Here is a 22352-nt window from a genome sequence, read left to right on the forward strand (position 1 = left end):
GCGGTATTGCTGAAGACGCCTGCAAGGATGTGCGAATATGGCTCACTCCACTACGGTCCTCAGTCGACACACACCTCCCTCGATGGCCAAAGATTGTCCAGGAACAGTCCCTGGCGGTAGTCTGGATATGTGTGTCTAAAAAAAAAAACATAAATACAAGACATAAACACACACACATAATGAGAAAAGGCATCAATGAGTAGCAACAGAGGCATGGTGATATAAAGCTAATGGAGTATGCTGCAACCTAAACCCCAAAACCACAGTGACAGTTGTAACTGCGTAACTGGATAAAAGGTCCAGTGTGTAATATGTAAGTGAAATTATTTTAATTCGGCCAAAATTGAAGATAAAATGGATTACACAGACTTATTTATGAATGAATAAAGAATTAAGAGCAGAATGTATAATGTATAGGTGGTTTTGATGCCGTCTGTTTGCATACAGTAGGTTGCCCAACACACTCGGAAGAAATGGGTGAGGAATATTCAGCTGTAACATGCAACTTCACCAATGAGAGAGCCGCTTCACATTATTTTGCATGTGAGTACAATTTGTTTACACATAAATGAGGTTTCACGTCAGTCTAGTGTTACACGCATGCATACTCTTTTATTCTATTCCAGCAGCAGCCATTTTTCACCAGTAAATTGCCCTCATTTGTATTTCCTTGGATTCTGTGTGACTACTGGTGGACTTCCTCATATAACCTGAAGCAAGTTCCCATGGTTACATCTTCTTTGTTGTCTATTGTGACCAAAATAAGAGCGTGCCACCAACTGGACTGGTAATTACTGTGCTACATGAAGAATATACAGTTGGTGCAAACGGTCCATGTGAAATCAAACTGGAGTGTGTGCATATAGGATGCAGAAATCGGTGTACAAAAGGGAACACACTGCAAGTGTTTTGTGTTTGACCAGAGATGGTATGGCGTGAGAGGAGGAGGAAAGGAGCAAAGACAGCTGTGAAGACTGGAGTGATACTTCCACTGGGGGATCAAAGGTGACCAACTCTCCCTGTCCCAATAATGGCCATCATCCTCCTTCTTCTCGCTTGAGGGAAGAATCCATCCACTCATTCAGCAGAGCACTCAAATGGCCAGACATCACTTCTTCAATTGCAGGAGCCTTCATCTCGACTTTTTTTTTTTTTTGTACGTGGAGGCCTGAGCTATGGCCCCTCGCAGCCCAAGGGCAACTGCTGTCACTACAATGGGACAACAGCCAGACAAGGCCATGCACACATGGCAACACTCTGGGGGTTATTATTCCTCCAGAACCCCTCTCTGTGTTCATCTTCTTCCCCTTCATCTTCTAAAGATGAGGTTAAAGAAAGGCCTTGTTTAAACGGTTCCGAGTGAAGCTCCATAGCTGGGTCATAATCGACTAATGGTGACATACTAAATGTTGTCCTTTTGATGTCTGCAGCAAAGAGCTTTGCAATGCTCCATGAAAAAATCAGACCACGCTGAATACACAGCTGAAAATACACGACTTGGCACAAACAAGCTGTGACTTCATTTATTCTGCGGGAAATGTGTGACCATGTGTGACGGTGGCACCTATGTGTCCGCTACCTCACCCCTACGTTCACCCTCGTGCCACATGTTCAGGCCTTCATTTTGGTTTCAGTCTGACAGAATGGACAACATATGCGAGTAAGCAGGAAGAGTTAAGGGCTCACTAACCAAACAAGTACGATATTACACCATGACAGTACGCCTTCCACCAGCTGGGGCACAATAGTTCATAAGTCCAGGTTACAGGGACACAGTAGTGAGAATGCTTAGGGAAGTGCTTTAGGCTCAGGAGTCGTGCAAACAGATGTCCTCCCAATTCTGTGACACCACATGGTCTGGTCTGCAGCATGAGACTTTGGTCCGGTCTTAAAGCTCCAGTGACTTTTCATATTAAACAAATGTCTGTTACTTCCAAACCCTTGTCAAATGAGTACAATGCTGATTAAGGTAAGATCAGGTCTGTTTTTCTTAGTATGGCAGTGTTGTTTTGTTTGAGTGATGCATTTTACATCTCAACTGGCAGAGGGATGACTGCTCCACAAAACCTTTAAAATTACTGTGATTTCTATTTATTCATTTTATATTTTACTTTTAGAAAAGACTTAAATCTGATAAAAACCTGGTGATTTTTAACGAGTGTTTAAGTCAAACTTAAGGTCAAAATTGAAGGTGAAATAGATTTGAAATGTGACAGAGCTCTCATAACTATTATTCAACATCTGTGACTGTGTTGAATAAATAATGTACTGTTAATAATGTTTGTTAATTCGTTTGGATGTACAGTTTAACCCTAGCTTTCCCCTTAAGGTTTTATTTGTTGTCGGTGGCTGCAGCTCCTCCTACACAGTGTTCCATAGCAATTTTAAATGAACCCTGAATGCTTGTTGTGGAACTGATGTTAAAAGAAGCAATTGTGAAGCCCATGGGTTACTGGAAGGGCAAAGAAATGTAGAATTATATGACAGCTGGACTATATAGACATGCAAACCTACAGTAAGTCTGTTGTCAGCTTGTAACCCAGGGATTGAAGTGACCACATTACAGGACTACGGCCGAGTCAAAAAATAACGCGAAAAACAAAGTTCTATTGTATCTTTCGGAGAAAAACAACATTCTTTGGTGATATGAATGTGTTTAGGAGCTAGAGAAGCCACATATTAACACCACAATGTAGTCCGAAGAATAATTTTAGCTCTATGACTATGCTGCTGTTTTCTGTTGTGGTTTTCACATTCTTTTCTTTTAAAAAAGGAAAAAAAATCAAATGCTATTTATTCTCCATATGTGATTGTTAATAAAAACAAAATGTACTATAATGAAAAACATTTTTTTATGTAATATACAAAAGCAGGCAGTAACCACAAGGTCTCCATTGCATGCTATCTGATTTTGTTTGGCCTTACACAATTTGAGTTGGAAAAGCTTTATAGTGGTAATGATGCCCAGGACGAGGGAAATGAGCCATGGTGGCAGTGTTGAAGTGTCCCACACGTCCCTTTTATCTGTCCAATCATGACAAACAATAAAAACAATAGCCTGATCATTTGATAAAAGCCAGAAAACATAGCTTGATGCTCTTGATGTCCTATCCAGTGCAGACACAGGTGAGCATTTTAATCAAAACAGATGTTCCCCTTCTGTAGCACTGCTGCTACACACATTTTATAGTCTAATGTCAAAAGGACACGCAACCATTCAGAGAAACAATATCTGAATAAAAAGAGAAGAACTTTCTGTCCAGAGTATAAAAAAGTGGCTTGACCTCCAACACATTTACGACTGAGCTACTGCATGGTTCCAAGTTCTCCTGGATTTTCCTGGATATTAAGTTGTCATCATTAAAATCACGCAAACATTCTAAGGTTAAAGCACTGTAAAAGAGAGATGGCGATGTGCTTCACTACAAATCTAGTCTGACCTCTGTCCTGTATACTCGTGCTACTGTCTACCAGCCCTTTCTATGTTCTTATCACAGAAAAGCAGCGGAAGATGGATTTCCACTGGCTGGTCAGAAAAGTCCAGAGGGATGCAAGTAGGAATGGGAAGAATGTCTGTGAAATAGCAGCCGAGGCTCAATATTCTTATGTGTCTGTGAAGGTTCTCAGGTCATTGGATCTTAAAGAGTGTAGATACACGCAATTGGACGTTTTTTTTCCCAATAGCTGTAGGCTTAGCAATATCTACAAGCCAGTGCAGTAAAAATGTGTAAATGCTTCATTGTGAATGAATTACTCAAGCAACAGGAATAACTGTAATTCTGCTATCATGGTACAGTTAGGTTTGGTACAGTACGTCATGGTTAGGAGCAGTACAGCCTGAGAAAAGAACCTTTACTTGGTAGTCGGGGTGTGCGCTGGGCCCAATGGCAATGTCAGCGGGATACATAGTGTGACGCTGAACGGTGCGGCCATAATGAACGATGGCGTCAAACGCGACACAACGGAGAACAATGGAGGACATCCAGCAGCTCGTCTTTTTCTACTCATTCTGTGGCTGTTTGGTCACAACAAGAAGAGATGAGAATAGACGGCAGGCGTTTAAGAAACACTGATTGCAAGGGAGTGCCGCTTTTCTGTCGCCCAATCAGCTGACTGTTGTGGGACTAGCTCCACCCACACTGAACCAGTACTCTGGTATCCCATATTTCAATACTTTAGACTAAACTCTAAAGAGTTGCATCTGGATCAACAAATAAAATGACCAGACAGCCATAAACACTGCTTTTCAAAAAAGTGATGGTTTAGTTACACTTTTACAAGTATTACTTGTTCCGTTGTGGTATTGTCGCCAGCATTTGAGGACAAAAGACATAAGTGAGTTAAAATTCAATGGTTTTCATTTCTGAGTAATTGGACTTTATCAGATTGGGTTAAAAATAGATGCTCTCCCTTTGCCTTTAGCAGTGAGTGGTGGCAAACTCTGGGCCCAGCTGGGGAGCAATGGAAACCTTGTTGTTCACTGAGTCTGAAGACATGAAGGACTGAACAGAACAGATTTCTCTGGTGTGCAGATGGTGAGATCCACAGAGACATATGCAGGCATCATAGCCTCAGCCACACAGCTAGCTGCTCACTCTCTGATATCGCAGTGTGAGGTTTGGTGGTGGAGCAGCTGTGTGCTTGGCTGCACTCTACATATCACTGCGTCATCAGTGACACCCCCCCCCCAAAGGAAGTGGATACCTTCTCCCAAGAGACCCAGAAACCACTACTGACACATGATATTCCCGGAGCTGCACCCACTGGGCACATTAATTTTATATACAACACAGTGCATGCATATCTTAATGAAGTGATGCTGGGCAACTAGTTCACCAGAATATACTTTAAAGGGGCTTTAACTTTGAAGCTTCTCTGTTGCTCAGATCACAGATGTTTCCACATTGTGAATTTTAGCGACAGCTTCTTAGTGCCATTGATTGCTGTTCTTTTCCAGAACTTATTCTGGTCAATTTGTTGAGTTCTGTTTTTCCACTATCTGCTTAACATCACAAATAACCTTCAGCTACACCAGTCACATGTTGAGGAGTAAGAAAATAGACACTAAAATACAGCAATTTTTCATGGCATGCTACTGTATTGATTCTTTGAAGCAATGGTTTTGTGTCGTCTTTGAGCCCATGATGTATTTGTTCTATTACAATTTTTCAATTTCAATTTTCTCCCAAAATAGATATAATGTGTGTACTTGCATTTGTTATCTCTTTAAGACCTTTTCTAAAACCTTGTCAGGTCCACTGGTCGTCATAGGGACCAAAACCTAATTAGTCAGAACCTCATTTCTGAGGAACTGGTGAAGTTTGGGGCTAGGATTTGAACTTTGTTCATGTTAAGGTTAGTGTTAGGCATTAACTGGTTATGGTTAAGGTTAAGGGTACTTAACACATCATGAAGAACAGATTATGCTTAAGCCTTCTATATACTGCCAGTAAAATAACCCACTAAACTTGAATGAAAACGTATACAGTTTCAAAAGATTTTTAGAAAAGAATAACAGCTTCTACAGGTTATGACCTACTATTTTACTATTTCAAGTTGAATAAATATCTGCTGTGAATAAGGTTTACTCAAGACATGCTTGAGCATTACATACACATAAGTTCGCTAATATATAAGATCAACTTCCAGTCATATCATTCCAATCCAAATTCCAAGAATCACAGAATTTGAAAACACAAAAAAACAACAAAGCTGGTTGTGCCCCGAGACTTCTGTACAGCACTGTGCATTATACAAGAATGTAAATTCAAAAAGAAAAGCAACGTTTGTTGATTGAAAAAGCACAGAAACAACAGTTCACTGTACTCTGTTCACAACTTTACATTGGCACAGGCGAGAAAGGCGAGCTTGCTCACTCACATTCCACCCCAAAGCCCAACACACAGAGCACATCGAACAAATATGCAGATTGATACTGATATCCCCAGTGGTACATGACTCAGTAAACTTTAGGGTACTTTAGGACCAGGTAGAGGCAGAGAGGGGGAGTGACGAGAGAGATAGACCAAAAGTCGGAGAAAAGAATGGGTAGGCAGCGGGCAGGCAGGCAGGCGGGATGGAGGGCAGAGACTTTGAAATCTGAACCAGGTTTGAAAAACAGTGCCCTCTCTTCATACAGAGTGACAGCGATACATTAGCGAAACAAATCAGAAGAACAGAGGCTCCACTTAGAGCCAGTAGCCCAGAGCATTAAGCTACAGAGATGTAGTTCCAAATTTTACTGATCACTTTTAATTCAGGAAGACAGATAACAAAGCCAACCCCAAATATTGATGATATAGTCGTTTGTTTTCTATTGAAAATGTGAATGTCAAGTCTACCTACAAAGTTTTTCAGTTTGATAACACAAAAGTCTGAGGTAACCAAAAGACTATACAGTAAATCAAGACAGCAGTCACTGTTGGTGCAGTGGGAAAAATAATGCCGAAGATCACAGAGACCTGAGGTTTGGTTTGGCTGTGCCTTCCAGTGACACTGAAATTGTCAGTATTTGCAGCACAGAAAGCAGTGATGGATTCAGTACTCACTGCTACACTAACAATTCCTGCTGGCTGGTAACAAGGAGTTGGATTTGATGAATACAGTGTGAGCTTGTACATCACACGCTCACGGGAAAACAGGTAAAAAAAAAAAAAAAGCAGCAGCTACACCCTGTGTATTACTAGAGGGCCCTCATTTCTACAGTACTGTCACAAGGTCAACAATTGAGTTAGCAAAAAACCCTGCAGGAACTTCTGCACTGTAACCACATGAGTCTCGACCATGCTGTTGTTAAGTTTTGTTCATGAAATGAGGATCTTTATATTTCCTACATAACCGAAATGGATTTGAAGCACAATGCAAGCAATTACCTTACTGGGGAACTCACCTTTGCTTTGCTATCTTGGGCAGACATGTAACCAACACACATGCTCTCTGTGGTGTGACTCCATAGGAACTCCACTGTAAAAAAACAAAACAAAAAAAAACATGCAGATAAAAATCTGTATTACAAGGAAGAAAATTAATAAATGTATATAATCATAACAATAGAAATAGAAATACATTGTAGTCAGGGTTGGAGAGAGCTGATTATGATATAAAACTTAACGTCAGTGTCAAAAAATGCATGAAAATTAACAGTTTTTCCATTTGGCTGAGGAGAAAGTTTGGCCGATGCTTGCTAAACTGCAGTAAACTCAAAGAATGCAACCCTAACTGCAGGGAAAAGTACAACTTGTGGGTAGGATTAGAAACTCTGCTACAACAAGGATGTGATTGACATAATGTTTATCCTTGCAAAACAACATAGATCCCTTCACAGTCTGGGGTAATCTGGGTTAGTCCACGTTCTGCCGTAGGACAATGGCCTTTAAACAGAATCGGACTCAGACTACTTTAGTGTATAAACAAAAGCTTTTCACTTCACGTTTGCCACCATTTTTAAATTGAAATGAAGATGTCACCTCCTCCTTAGGAGAAACATCTGCTCTAGTTTGACAGTCAACTTGATCCAAACCACTGGAAGTTGGGGTTTAAACTACATCATGTTAAAAAGAAGACCAAAGATAAAACTCACATGCATGCTATCAGAGCTATAATTTAGACAGAACTAATATTCCATGATGGTGGAACAGGAGCAAGAAGGAGCACTCAGGTAAAGAAACAAGATCCACAAATACAATCAGCCAAACTGGGCAGTATTCAGAAGGCCTCTACTTGTCCGAAGATTGGTGGTTGATTCCATAGTGGGAGGTCTACGTTTGAATCTGAGATGAAGGTTGTGAAACCAGAGCCTGATTGTGCAAGTTAAAACACAGACCACCCGCCAGGAAAGCTGCAGTGCCTCCCCCCTCCTGACTATCTGAGGATGGATTTTTGAATATTATCAGGCAAATAATGTGCCTACGATAAACAGTAGCATGAGTGTGATGGAGCTTGAAATGATGAATAGCTTACCCAGGATACCCTGAATATTTTGAGATGGCTGAGTTTCCATGCATCTGCAGCACCGCAAGACAATCACGCCACCCAAAACACGATCTTCACTAACCAGAAAGGGGGAACCTAGAGACACGCACAAAAACACATGAAAAGACAAAACATTGAATCAATTTAGGATAATCTACAATTTAAATTCAACTTGTTTGCTTTTTCAGTAAGTTAAACAAGTTTAAGTAATAATTGCATTCTCATTTATCAATTTTACTTCAGACTGTTATATTAACTCCCATTTGAATCATCTGGCTTTAGCAGATAACACATTTAGATTAGTGACAGATGGTGTATCTTACTTTCAGAACAAAAATCTTGTTCCCAGATTAAACTTTAAAGGAGGCAAACATGAATGAGTACTAGTGTTAGTGATTGTGTAATTCAGGGTTCCTACACTTTGTTTGAAATCAAATTCAAGGACTTTCCAGGACCATTTTCCATCAAATTCAAAGACCAAATGTGCTAACACAGCTTGAGATGGGAGGGCAACATAGAAGAGCCACTTCACACACAGTATCCACTTTTATTGATTTGCATCACAAAATTTCAAGGATGTCAAGGTCAAATGGGAACACTGATAATTAATATGGACAATAAAAGAGGGGCTTGGTTTGGAAAGGAATAAAACTAACAGGTACAACATGTTTTCAAATGTCTCCTCAGCAACAATTAAAAGGAAAAACAAGACAAACATAAAAAATAATGTGTCTGCATGTCGTTGTTTTTTTGTTTTTACGGATTAGGGAAGTTCAGTGTTGTATCAATACTCACTCTATAAACTGGTCTGGCACCAACAACTGTGGAAGCTCATGCATAAATAAGGAGGTGTTCCTTATAAAACACTTCACTGGCAGTTTAAATGTTGCCTAAATGATCAACATCATGTTACCTATAACCATCAAACTATTTTTGTTCAGTACATGAGCTGTTGATGTGAACAACAACAAAAAGATCTAAAAGCACCTCACTCTATATTTATTTTCATTAAATATCTTCTATTTAGAGAACCACCATGGACATGGAGAGAGAAAGAGGCCTCCACATCACAGATGTTGTCATCATTGCAGGATTTATGGAGCTTTGCTTAACTTAATGTGCACCTTGAAAGGAAACAACAGAAGAATTAACTTCAAATTGACTTATTCCAGTCAGTCCAAATGTCTCGGTGTAACAGATGTCCACGACAAAGCTGGGGCGGACTTCTAAAGGAGGCCAGAGGAAGGCAGAAACCACCACATGTTTCCACGTTTTTCCCTCTGCTGTCTTCTCTTGAGCTATCCTTGTGACCATTCATAGGCACAGCAAGTTAACAAGACTTCTTAAAACTGACCACTTCTGAGAATATGGCAAAAAAATTACATCCTCACATCAACTTTCATCAAAACAATCACGTCTTCCAAAATGATCTGTGGCTGTCAGCTATGATGTGTGGACCACGCAAAGGCTCAGTTTAAACGGTGAAAATCAACCATAAATGAAAAGCAATCTCCTCTCGTTTTATTATGTCCAATGTTTCCAGTTGTTTTTTATGCTGTGCCACATCTGTTTGTCTAGTTTTATTCTCTCCAAGCATAACTTTTCGTGCAAACACGTTATTGGCTGACAAAACTGTGTGTATGAAAATGGGGATGGGATCAGCCATATGTAGGTGACTCACTGATGAACTTGTTTTGCATAGCCTCCAGCAGAGCGTGGTGGGCATCTTCAGACTGCATGGCAGCAGAGCATTCCCGTGCCAACATGGTGCGAATCAGATGCTCTCCACAACCTGGAAAAAAGACACAGATACAGCTGACCCTGTGATATTAACTTGATTCAACCAACAAATGCACAAGGTCTCCAGAGAATCATTTTTGAGGGAGTTCCAGCACATGAACTACAAACCATTCATACCTAAAAACTCTTTAAAATAACTTTCTGATGTTATACAGCTTCATGTTTGAGTTAATTTTGAGTATTTATGCAAAAGTCCTGATCATCATTCATTAAAACTACAACATTCAACATTCAAAACCCATTAAAAGGTTTTGAAAAAAAAAACAAAAGTCTTATTATGTTACATAATGGAAATTGTGAAAAAACGAAAGGATTTTCTTTTACAGCTCATAAAACATTCAATTTGGCTAATGTTTCTGTGTAAGTAACCTTTATTATTTTAGGTAAAGTTGACAGCCCCCAGGGCCAGCTGAGCACAGCTGCCTTGCTCAAGGGCACAATGACAGTAATTGCTGAAGAAAGGGTTGAGTTTCCCTTTCAGATTCCCTGCCCAGATTCCCAGCTGGTCTGGGAATTTGAAACAGCAACCACCCAGTATTAATTCCCCTTCTCTAAACGCCATACTCTCACTGGCGTACTGCAGCGGGTGCATGCATACCTGAAACATGTATCACTATTACACATTAAGTTTATGTTATACGGGTTAAAAAGCATTATGTTATCATAACATGTATTTTTTAAAAAACACAATTTTAGCAGGCACAGCTGAATGACCAAACACCACAAATATGATTTACTTAAATTTAGAGGGCGAACAAGAGGAAACTATTTTTATACTGACATAAGAGGGGTAAGACATGAAACAGTAGTAGGGTATAAGTGACTACATGCTGAATGAAGAGCAGTACAGTACTATCTTGATTTTTCCAACAGTAGATGTGTGTTAAGGATTGTGTACAAACATTTTATTAATACTAAAATAATTTTGTAAAGCATTTGAGCAGAACAGGCAAATGTAAACGCACATGTAAAGGCAGCTTGTTCCAATGGTTCACCTTCCTCTTAAAGTAAGAATCTTCATATATAATTATACTGCTTGAAAGACCAACATTAAACCAATACTACTTGCGAAGACTTTTACAGATATTAAAATATGCTGCCTGCTTGAAATTAAATTTTTTAAGACATAAACTCTGCAGTTACTGAGGGAAAAGGAAATCTAAAAGTGAAAACAAAACACATCTGGCAAAAGTTCCCGTGAAAACCCATAAAGGCTTGGGTATATTGTCTTGTTGTTTCTGTAAACACAACTGAAGACCCCATAAAATATCAGGTAACTACAACAAAAGTGCACGCAGGTTGGTAACTGTGGAAACCAGATGCCTGGAACAATTTCTTGTTTAATGAGAGCAGAATGTTGGCTTGTTCAGGTACTACGCTATTTGCACTGTTTACCATAACTCACTCGGTCTCAGGGGAACTGGGCATTATGGCAGCACAAGCACAATTGAGGTGGAACTGCAGTAAGAAGCCAAGACTTTAACAGCAATGCAACAGAGGAGAAATGCATGATAAATCAAGAGACCAACAAACAGAAATATGGTATGTGACACAGCCAAAAGCATCGAGATTAAATAGTGACGTTCATGAGCTGTTCAATCGCAGGCCACAGCAAAGAAAAAGCCATATGAAGTAGTCAACACATAAAACAATGATCCACATGAGCCACATATTATAGATCAGACCGGAATGAGGGGAGGGAAGGGAAGCAGTGTGAGACAAAATGTATAAAGGAGGATGTATAGAGTGAGGACCATACGCCTCGTGTCAGATCGAAAATTATTGTTTTTCTGTTTCTTTTGATGGCGATGCCTTTCATGTTAGGAAATTAAAAACAGGTGTCATACTGGAACACACACATTATGCTCCCCATACCCATAAGGAATGTTTTTTCAGTAACATCAAAAGCAAAGCCACAGTATAGGAAAACAGGATGAAGTGGAAGTACAAAAAGAATATACACACTTAATTTACTGAACTAACGGATGAACACAAATCTAAATTTCTCACCGGCTGCTTATCATATAAACAGGTGAGCTCTGCAGTGCAAAATGCTGGCGTTATAATTGGACCAAACGACTTAAACCGCAGGCAGTCTCATCAAATTAGCTCATATGAACTGTGATGCATTATGCTTCACATCCTCATCAAAAGGTTTTAATTTTCCCCAGAAGCTATGTCACAGATGTCTACACATCCTAAGGAAGTGGGCTAATAAACTGCACTAAAGCCTGTGTGCAGCACATACAAAACTGCATGGCTCACAACCAACAAATTTGTTTTCAGATGAAGAATATGCGCATTTTTCTGTTTCTGAAAGCAAAAATGTCTCACTCTCTGAAATAGTATATATCCACAGAGACAGTGCCTCAGGAGATTCCCCCCATGCTCCTGAAATTGTCTAATTAATCATCAAGCCACTGATAAACAAAGTTTTTTCTTTCCAGGGCGAATAATCCAGTTACTCTAAAGTCCCCAAAAAAAAAAAGACCAAGAAAATTCCCAGTTAGAAGATTTAAATCTGGACATTTGATGTCGTCCCTGAAAAGCAACAAGTACAGACCATAAAAACTTAAACCCTGGTGACCACAAATATTATGGAAACCCAGCAAGAATTCCAGTTCAAAACGTTCAAGTTAAGCTAACAATAGCAATCACTAATTAATTCCTTGGTGGTGACAGCGAGAAAGAAAGAATGAAAGAAAAGAATTGTAAGACAGAATGAGGAAAACTCTTCAACTATTAGCTGGTGTAAATTGCCAGGTAAACTATGACTACCACCAAAACTGTGTTCCGACTCGTAAATTATATCCATCACCGTCCTTCTGTACTCGCAGCAATTCTCCCTCTATCATATCTGTAGCAGGTGTCTAATATCAAATGTCATTGCAAATCCAAAGAGCTGTGCAATGCACCTGGCATGCAGCTGACTAACAAAGTGCGGTGAACAATGACTCAATCAGCTGAGGAAATGAGTGTTGAGAATCACGTAGCAGGGATAGTTGGAGGTCATTGGAAAGTATTATCATGGTTTCTGTAGCTTGACTCACTGAGGCACAATAAGGGGCTCACATCCTAAACGAAAACGCAAGGCTGGTGGTAAACATTACCAGAAAGAGGTAAAGTCAGATACATAAACACACAACGGAGTAGTCATTTGTGAAGAGTGCACAGACGTATACCTGAGGTACTCACTGCTGTAGAGTAAGTGTTCATATTACAGGCATTTTCAGCCCAGCAGCCACATCCATAATGAGCAGCCTGAGAAATAAAAGAGAGCATGAAAATGTTTAGATGCGGTTCAGAAAACTGTAAATATTACATAATCTTAAATAATAAAGTGTGGATACCAGAACAACATGTTTCAGTACTACACTGCTCTGAGTGTCAGGGTTTTTATTTTGATTCAATGTGACACAGAACTTAAATTCTACTGGTTATTTTTACAGTTACGCTACTGTCCATGTAACCGTGTAGAGTAAGTTTCTGCAGCTGCGTCAAAGTTAGAGACTTCCAGAAGAGAATCGTTTCATTGAGACCGCATATAAGGCTGTTCATAGTGAATTCTGGCCTCAATGAGCAAAAAGTATAGCTGTGTCTAGCAGCAAACATTTTTTATTACTATTATTATCAACATTACATGTAAAGCAGACAAAAATAACACATTGTTGTATGCTACCATCTTTAAGAAAAAAAGAGAGGACCCATTGTTAAATTAAACAATTGCATTAACTACCTGGCCAACCCTGCCAGAATGTTTCATTGCCAGGCCTCCACTGGACACCGCTGCAGCTACATTCCCTTCCAGGTCTACCACAACAGCTCCCACTGTGTCGAGACACCCAGAACCATTTTCCTAAATCAAAGTAAGTAGGGGAATCACATGAAGAGAAAGCATATACATATGTGTGTGCAGTATATTCTGTACATTAACCTTTTTCAAAAGAGAAACATTCTCAAGTAGGCAAAACAAAGGCTAACAAATCCAAACATAGACAGTCTGAAGCAGAGATACGATCTATGACAAGGGACATTCCCACAAAAATGAAGTAACTCTTCCTTTGTTTTTCATGAAAACTGTTTTTAAAATTCCTTACCTGATTTCAGATTTAAACTTAATTTAAATGAACCCTGAAGTAAAAAGGCAATGGAAAAAAAACAAAAAAAAGCCAATAACATCTCTCATCTGTGTCTCCAAGTTTTTCAGGCCAGAGCCATCTATTTTTGAAAATCTGCAAATCTTGTCAGTCCTTATCAGTGACATTAAATCAAAGAAAATCTATAACAAATAATGACTGTAAATCTTGAAGGGATTGTTTGAATCATGAAGATGTGCATTAGATTTTCCAAAACAATACAGCAATGTATGCATTCATACAGGCAGAAGACTTCACTGAACTGGGAAAAAAAATGTATTGGAAAGATTTACTTGGCAAAAAGATAACACGAAGACTGTTAGGAAATCAATACATATTATTAATATATTTGCTGCAATATGTTTTCTGATAAAGCCAAATGTCTCTAATCACCATTCTTTATGGAAAAATAGGTTATAGGTTATTAAAGATGAGTTTGAAAAGCCCCCAAGTCTGAACATGGAATGTGTGTGAACAGCCAGTCTGAATTAGTTCTGTATTAGTCGGTGGTAATTTAACTGCACAAATGACCGTGTGTAAATATTTAGTAGGTCAGAGATACATGAGAACAAGAGGGTAAGTCAAACCTTTAAATTGGGCAAACTCTATTTGACACAAAAATCAATCATTTATTACTTGGCGCATGCTTAAGTCAACAAACAGTCCATCTTAGTTGTTAGTCTTTCTTTATTTTATGGACGCATCATTAATACTCAGGATTGATGGAAGCGAACTATATAAACAATATGCTGTCCATAAACAGGTCCAGTGAAGCATTACAGGCTGTGGCCAATTACATGTTTTAACACAATGTCCATCTAAACCAAAATAAACTGTCCCACCCTTCTCTGGGCCGCTGCCACTGCTGGTGACTGTAGGGCAGGGTGAGTGTGCTCTCAGCAGCTTTCAGCTCAGCTCATCATCAGGCATCTCCCCAGTTGTGAGGCTCAGGGCGCTAAAACTTTGCCCTAACTCTTGTCAACACTCTTCGGATTTCTTGGAACCATCTGCGCAACCTGGCAAAGCCAGTTCCTTTGATGTCAGAACATGAGACCATAACTGTCAAAATGGGCCTTGAATCATTTAATTCCTTTCTTTTGTAAGAATCCATATTCCATTTGATGTTGCTTTTTTTTTCTAACATTCAGTTTAATGCCACAATTTTGATTCTTGTTTAGAAGCAGCAAAATGGGCTGTAGGTGTCGTAAAACTGACCACGTCAATTTCCTTTTGCTATTCCCTCTTTTTTTTTTTGTCACAAATCTGAAGTCTGATTCAACATGACACAGTTTTGAATACTACATATATTAAACTCATTGGCCACCAATGACGTCTATACACGTCAATTCGAATACGACCGTTCCCTGCCAATGACATCTGATGAAAGAAGAGTGTCTACTATTTCTTTTGGTAGTTTCGGTGCTTACGTAGTCATAGAACACAGCGTTTTGTGGGTCTTGGTAAATCAGTCAAAATGCTGTAAAACACTTTGCTGAAAATGGCTGGCAGCCAATGAGTTTTAATATAAAAAGTATTATGATTTGATGAAGCCCAAATATTGACAATTTCGGAATCAGACATTCAGATTAAGTGACTACTCGTGCACAACATAATTTAACATAAGCGATGCCCCTGATCAGATGATCAGATTTATGCCTGGTACAGCACGTGGAAAAGAGACAACCTGATGTTTATTCAGGAGCACAGTAGTAAAATGAGCCAGAAGAGGTGGCTACAATATGGCTATAATGTGGGTGAGAAATAATGCATTTAATACCATTAAATTAGGAGTTCTTACTCAGAGTACTCACATTTTCACCTGATTGTCGCCTTTTCTTGGCCTGTCCTGTTTCCATCGTCTCCGCAAGCTCCATCTTTCTCTTGTTCCTCTTGTACGCAGACAAACTGAACTCTGTGTGTGATAAAATATCCTCTTTCTACTGGATATACATACTGTAAGTTGAGTTTTTCTGAATCAGCACAACAAAACTCACTGGTGGCCATTTTCTCTGAAGGGCATGATGGTATTCCATGGCTGACAGCCCAATCATGTGCTCCTCGCCCCACTAAAAAGCTGACGAAAGACCAAAAAAATATTAGCAAGATGACACAGTCACATTAATACAACATGAATGAATAACTATGATATTCACCAGGGGGGTATTCTGCCAGCTGATAGTTTTCCTTTCTGTGCTTCATTCAGTAGACGGTTTGCAACCAAGACTGGGTTTTTAATACCTGAAGGAAGTCAATGTTCAGTTTTTTTAAAACAAATGTGGGCAAAACTATGAATTCAACAACAGGAGTCATAAAGAATGTATATAATTTGCATTGGATTTAATATTTATAACAAGCAGTTTTTCCTCCCAGCCTCTCTTTCATTGCCATGTGAAGTGTCATACTGCAGGACAAGTGAATAAAAGCACAAGCCTATATTTAAAAATACAGATTTATGGCATTTTTGGTCTGAAAGCCCTGACATATCAGAATCGGTAAAATGTGACACGCCTGTTTCAAATTACCTCCATGTGCTGAAACTTCACTGTGACAAAAACAAGCAAAACCACATTTATATTGACACATATGAAGTAACTCACCACTAATAGCACCTACAGCTCCATAATGCAGTGATTTCCCATCCATGATACTTGCATCACATTCAATTTCCCCTGACAAATTAAGGTTGGAGCCCATGCCTGCATTTGTAAATGGAGAATTCTGAGGGGGGGAGGGGAATCACAACATGAAGAATGTAGAGTAAAACAAGGTATTCTTTTGTAAATAATGTAACAAAGACAGCTGGTCACTTTTTCTAACGGTCCTGATATAATTTAGAAACAATACACATTTCAAAGAATGTGGATCATAATCAATTCACCTCAAGTTCAACCAGTGCTGCAGCCACTGCTTCCACTGCAAGTGCCCCAGCTTTGAGCTGATCCACAGCCTGCGAGTGACAAACAGAAACATCTTGTTGAAAAGCACAATAGCTTCAACTGCAAATATGTTAAATCGGTTACATAATAACAAAACAGTCCGTTTACTGGAATACCTATACATCTTGCCACAAAATAACACAAAGAAAATTGATATAAAACAAACCATGAATGAATGAATACCAGAAATTCTTGAAAACAACCTGTCTTAAGACTGCCAAAGAAAGGGCTTTTCAAAAGCAAAAATGATTTTAATGCAGCCAAAAAAACCTGGAATGACTTCAAAACAAAAATCATTCAAGTGTTTGAGTGCAACAGCAAATACACATGTGGAATCCCACTGTCAATACAGAAAGACAGCTGTTCATATACACTCTATAACACTAGTAAAACATTCACCGTATATGCATTGACAGACAGACAGATTTAATTATAAACTGTTAGGCCGACCAAATATGTTGATTTCTTAAAACAACGTTTATTCCATATTCGCTTTGGAAAGTTTTTTGTTATTATTATCACCAGCATAGTTAAAACTAAATAATAATAATAATAATAATAATAATAATACTTGTAAATTAACATTATTAATTAATTCATATGTTGGGAACTTACTTTCTGGCATGCTCTTTTGCAAACATGCTTGTACTCCTTGGCTTTAGATTCAGAATGGTATCCTGCTCCTGAAAGCAAGTGGGGACACGGTGTTAGACCATTCATAACGTGGCGATAGAGGGAAAATATAGTGGGACACAAAACGTTTCAGTGCATCATGGATGCATCAATGCCCATAGGAAATACAACTGTAAGGTAATATTGCAAGATACGCTATAATCAAATGATTATTATAATCATTTCTTTTAATATTACATGTTAAATGTGTGTAGGCCAATATGGGAAGTAGATATCGGGTATCCTGTGACTAATCAGCATATTCAGATACAGAATAATTATGAGAATGTGCACATTTACCTGCATGCACTAAAACAAATCCACCAACTCCATTTGACTTTGGATTCTCGCCACTTGACTCCTGTTTGTTGGACCATGAATTGGTCAGGGGAGATGAGGCTTGCTGCTCTTCAGCAGAATTTGTTGGACCTTCCATAACCCCCGCATAATTTGACAAGCCTATCATGCCCTATCATACAATGATAAGAAGATCCTTTTCATGGTAGACCTATTGACAAAAAAAAGAGAATGCAAACAGTTAGTGTCACAGATAATACAGGACAAATGCATGTTTTACAATAGGAAATTACAGATTAAATATTGAGCAGAATAAAACACGTTACACGTCACGTTTTAAAGGGAAATTGTTGTTGCCATTCGTCAAAAATGAAGCCAATTTACCCTTTCAATGTCTTACAAAACAGCAAAGACTTGCCACTTTAAACATGGAACCAACATATCGAATATATCATTCGTTAAAAATGTAGGCATCAATATGTTTGTTTTCGTCCTTTTTGTCCGCCGCAGGCACCGGTACCGTAACATTTTCAAACCTGGGCTATGTCAGATTACTCGACCGCAGTGATAAATAGTCATAATCCAAAAATTGACACGAAAATTAGGGACTCAGCCATCTCGTTTACGTAGTTTGACGTTGTCAACTTTCCAAACGGTTTCTGTTGTTAACGTATTGTTACGCGTGTCACTTAAAGCTCGCGTTATATTACACTGCCACTTGTGTTACGTGTTTTGGTATTGTGTTTCTGTTCAACGAATACAATATTATGGCAATATTTAATACGAATAGGTTATTTCAAGTGACGCTAAGTCGTTAGCTTAGCAGCTAACAGCTGCTAATATTCCACCAAAACAAGTTCTCACTTACATTTTTCACTCTCCTCCTCTCAGCGACACAACTGCTTACATGCCCAACTCGACGGCACCATACATGAGTTTAAAGAAAACGGAAGACTTCCATTAAAGTGGAGTCGTGAATCTTCTTTTTCCGTGACACACTTTCACTGCTTTGCTATCGAAGAGCTGTTTGGCTGCAACACACACACACACAGACGCACGCTGAAGCACTTCCTGGTTCAGATACACGTTGCTAAGGAAGTGCGCTCAGTGCAAACACTGGTACACGTGCACAGAGATGCACAAATAAAATCATGAAATCTCACCTCTTGGCTGCAATGTACACACAAATAAAAGCCAGTCATCCTGTTACAAAAATGTCTATTTGTGCAAGAGGTTTCTGTCTCTTGCCAAAAATAAATAAGAGGTGAGTGAGTTTTCTTGCCTTTTCTTTGGCATGCATGGATCTTGAAATACGCACTCACTGTGGCGAATCTGAAAATATTATTTTCCTGTGCACTGCACTGTGTGGTGTTTTGTCAGAACAGATAGCTGACAACATCTAATCAGAGTTTGATTAAGAGATATTTATAGGGCAGTTCAGATCCCACAGCTGCAAATCAAGCCTATGATTCTACAGCCAAATGCAGAACAAATTTTTCCCTCTTGAGGAACAATAATGCTTTGAACTTAACCGAACTATGATTATCATCATCTTTTTTCGCTGAGCCTTTCAGGCTGTAAAACATCTTTCCTTTATTGCAAATAATGATTCTGTAAGACACTGAATGTTAAGCAGCCTAGGTGATTACACTTATTTCTTAAAGTCCAGATCTTTTTTTTTCTTACAGCATATAAAGTTATTCTTTGTTCCTCAAAGCTGTAAACTTTAGAAAAGCCATTGCTGTGCCACACTAACTTTCCATTTTAAGACTTTTTCTCTTTCCCCAATACTGCTGCTTCCCCTTAAGATTCTTCAAAACTTGTATTATATTAAGAACATATTTGTACACGATGCAAAGTAATACACAGCTCATAATCTCAAAACTATACCTTTATATATATATATATATATATATATATATATATATATATATATCATTATGCATAGATCTAAAACGGGCACTCCCAGCAGAAGTTCTATGGGCGGACCAAAACAAGCACATTCTTAAATCATAATGTGCAGCATAATGTTATTTGGTTTGGATCAAGACAAAAGAGATGAAAGAGTGCTGAGCAATTAAAGGAGAGAGGGGCCAGGGTGCAGAGTGCACCCCAAGGGCCCAGCATGCCTTTAGGGGGTGGCTTTAGTATTGCATACCATCAAATCTCTGTGGAAACAACTTCTTGCTCTTGTTAATGGTGTGCAACGCAAAAACTACCGGCGTGGTTTGAACAGATGTGTTATCGGTTATGACCGCACAGACAGCAGACGTGATTCAGGCCCTCTCAACGTCCTCATTTTAAGGACACTTACACTGACACTTATTGGGATAATTTGCGTCCTGAAATAAGCCCTAAAGCATATTATAGTTGTTAAAGTTATAGTCTTTCATAGCAAGCCTTTTCCCCTATTTCATTTCATCTATATTCAAAAGTTGTGCAGTGTTGCCCATTTTCTGTCAGTAACTGACATTTACATTGAGTGAGGGCACATTTGTGCTGTATTATATTATGTGTTTCAGAACACTGTGGCATACCAAGGACATCAAAAAGCTTTTAACCTTTTTATAATTATTATTTTGTCTTTTTTTCTGAATTTATAAGAAGAAAGGTCATATTATATTGGAATTACTTTCCTGTATATGGGCAAAATTATCTTGCAAGGCACTTGTTGACACATACAAAGCCACAGTCGTTTGGATCACATTTGTGCAAAGATTTTGAACATCTGAACATTAATCTGCACTGAATCTATTTAACTTGAATTCAGCCAGCGATCGGGAAGGAATTCCTGCTGCTTCGAGCAAGCAGAAAAGCAGGCATGCGCTGGTGTTAGCGGACAGGCCAGAGGACGGCATTATTGCATCAAGCAAAGTAAACAAAGGGAACCGCTGCAACACATTTCCCCAAAGTTACAACCCACAGGAATCCTGTGATGCTTTTTAAATCCAACTCAAAACCCTGTGTGAGGAGCCACACTAAACAAAGCACCACAAACACCATAGTCACATCACAATGTGTCTCACAAAACATTTCTCTTCTAGTTGAATTGAAGGCTATAGTGTTGACTGTGATCTATGACAAAGATTGCATATGTAATCATGAAAGAAATTTGTTGCAAATATATATATATATACATACATACACATACATTTATGTCAAATGCAAAATGACATATTTGCAGACAGGTGTGTGTTACATTAAATCTATGCACAAATGAGATGGAGTCGGTTGATTAAAGTTTTTGGCTCCGTTTGATCACAACAGCAAGTCACTGCTCACATCTGTTGAGCAGACGAGCATAATGCATGGCAGGACACAGTGGATAATCCGGGCAGACGAAACGTTTGATTGAGAAGGTTGAAGAGCCCACAAAAACCGCCACACTATACAATGTTTTCATGTTTAGGGTATATACATTGTTTCAAAAGACAGCGGTCACAGTGCCGTCTCCCTTGACAGGAGTGCCACAAAACTATTTCTTCCACTTCTGTAAATTAAATCAAGTTTGCATGTTTACAGATTTCAGTGAAATACTATGCTATGTACCTGCATGTGACTTGTGTTTTTGTCTCCCAGAAATCACCTTTGCAAGCTTTTTGCAAGAGCTTTCAAGAGATATCTCCTGTCGCCATTAAATCATCTCTGGCAAAAAAAATAAAAATGAATGTAAACAGAGAATATTTCAAGGCCTTTACAAAAGCCTTCAAGCACCTGTTGCACTCAGCACATATTGAAGACAGAAGTTTACCCAATAGTCACTAAAAACCCATCACCCTGTCCCCTTTAAGGTATTAACACAAGATCACATATAAACAACGATTGCTGTAATTATAATCCCTGTAGCCTCTGGGAACACTTGATGTTTGGGGATAAGTTTGTGCATTTCTTTGTAGATAATTGCCTTGCCTGCTATAATTATGTCGCTAAGATCATAGGATGAATATGACAAACACGCATATCAAGCCAACAACAGATTAGACCAGGCAAAATACCATTGCTGGTGACTTTTAGGTTACAGCTCTTCGCTTAATCTTCTTGTGCTGTAACCATGACAATAGCTATTGCCTCTGCAGGCCAACACTAAATACTGTAGATCTTCCTTTGTTTAAAGTATACAGATAGCCCTGTAGACTCAACTATTCCCAGGGAAATTATAGCCAGCCAAGTTTGTTTTTCTCTCTTTACTGCTCATCGACTTTAGAACAAAGACAAAGCCACAATGATCAAATAATTACAATATCTAGCAACTCCAATCTGGGAAAAACAACACTCCATGACATAATATCATTATTAACTGTGCCAAATAAGATAAGCATGTTTCAGCTTTTCTGTACTATTGCGGTCTGGGTTTATATAATGTGATGTCACACAGGATGAAGTTCTGGCAATAATTATTTACTTTCATGAATATCAATCTATTGCATGTCTATTTTGGGTGTTACTAACTGTGACAGCAGCTTCAATTACAGTGCCAAAAGTGCATGTAAACATCAATAATTCATATACTATGGGATTGGAGTTCCTGCTGGGTCATGGA

At 38.8% G+C, this 22352-nt stretch overlaps 1 protein-coding gene across 1 annotated transcript; it reads right to left on the reverse strand.

Annotated features, from left to right (window-relative positions):
• Window positions 1–18804, reverse strand: tasp1 (taspase, threonine aspartase, 1). The gene is made up of 14 exons (XM_083897719.1): window positions 18681–18804; window positions 17816–18023; window positions 17459–17526; window positions 16786–16854; window positions 16505–16625; window positions 16061–16145; window positions 15902–15981; window positions 15719–15819; window positions 13508–13627; window positions 12954–13032; window positions 9653–9763; window positions 7960–8067; window positions 6890–6963; window positions 1–135 (listed from the first exon to the last, which is right to left on the reverse strand). Exons 2-14 carry the CDS (start codon window positions 17979–17981, stop codon window positions 43–45), a joined length of 1275 nt encoding a protein of 424 aa, XP_083753845.1. The 5' UTR covers window positions 17982–18023; window positions 18681–18804; the 3' UTR covers window positions 1–42.
• Between the last annotated feature and the right edge of the window lie 3548 nt (window positions 18805–22352).

The sequence above is a fragment of the Microchirus variegatus genome (genome assembly GCF_963457635.1).
Source record: "Microchirus variegatus genome assembly, chromosome: 11".
NCBI lineage: Eukaryota > Metazoa > Chordata > Actinopteri > Pleuronectiformes > Soleidae > Microchirus > Microchirus variegatus.

Coding starts and splice junctions, on each gene's coding strand:
- tasp1 (XM_083897719.1), bottom strand. CDS start 17,981: ATGATAGGCTTGTCAAATTATGCGGGGGTTATGGAAGGTCCAACAAAT. Junction 17,527..17,815: donor ATTTGTTTTAGTGCATGCAG/GTAAATGTGCAC, acceptor ACTTGCTTTCAG/GAGCAGGATACCATTCTGAA. Junction 9,764..12,953: donor TACAGCAGTGAGTACCTCAG/GTATACGTCTGT, acceptor TCTTTTTTCCAG/GTTGTGGAGAGCATCTGATT.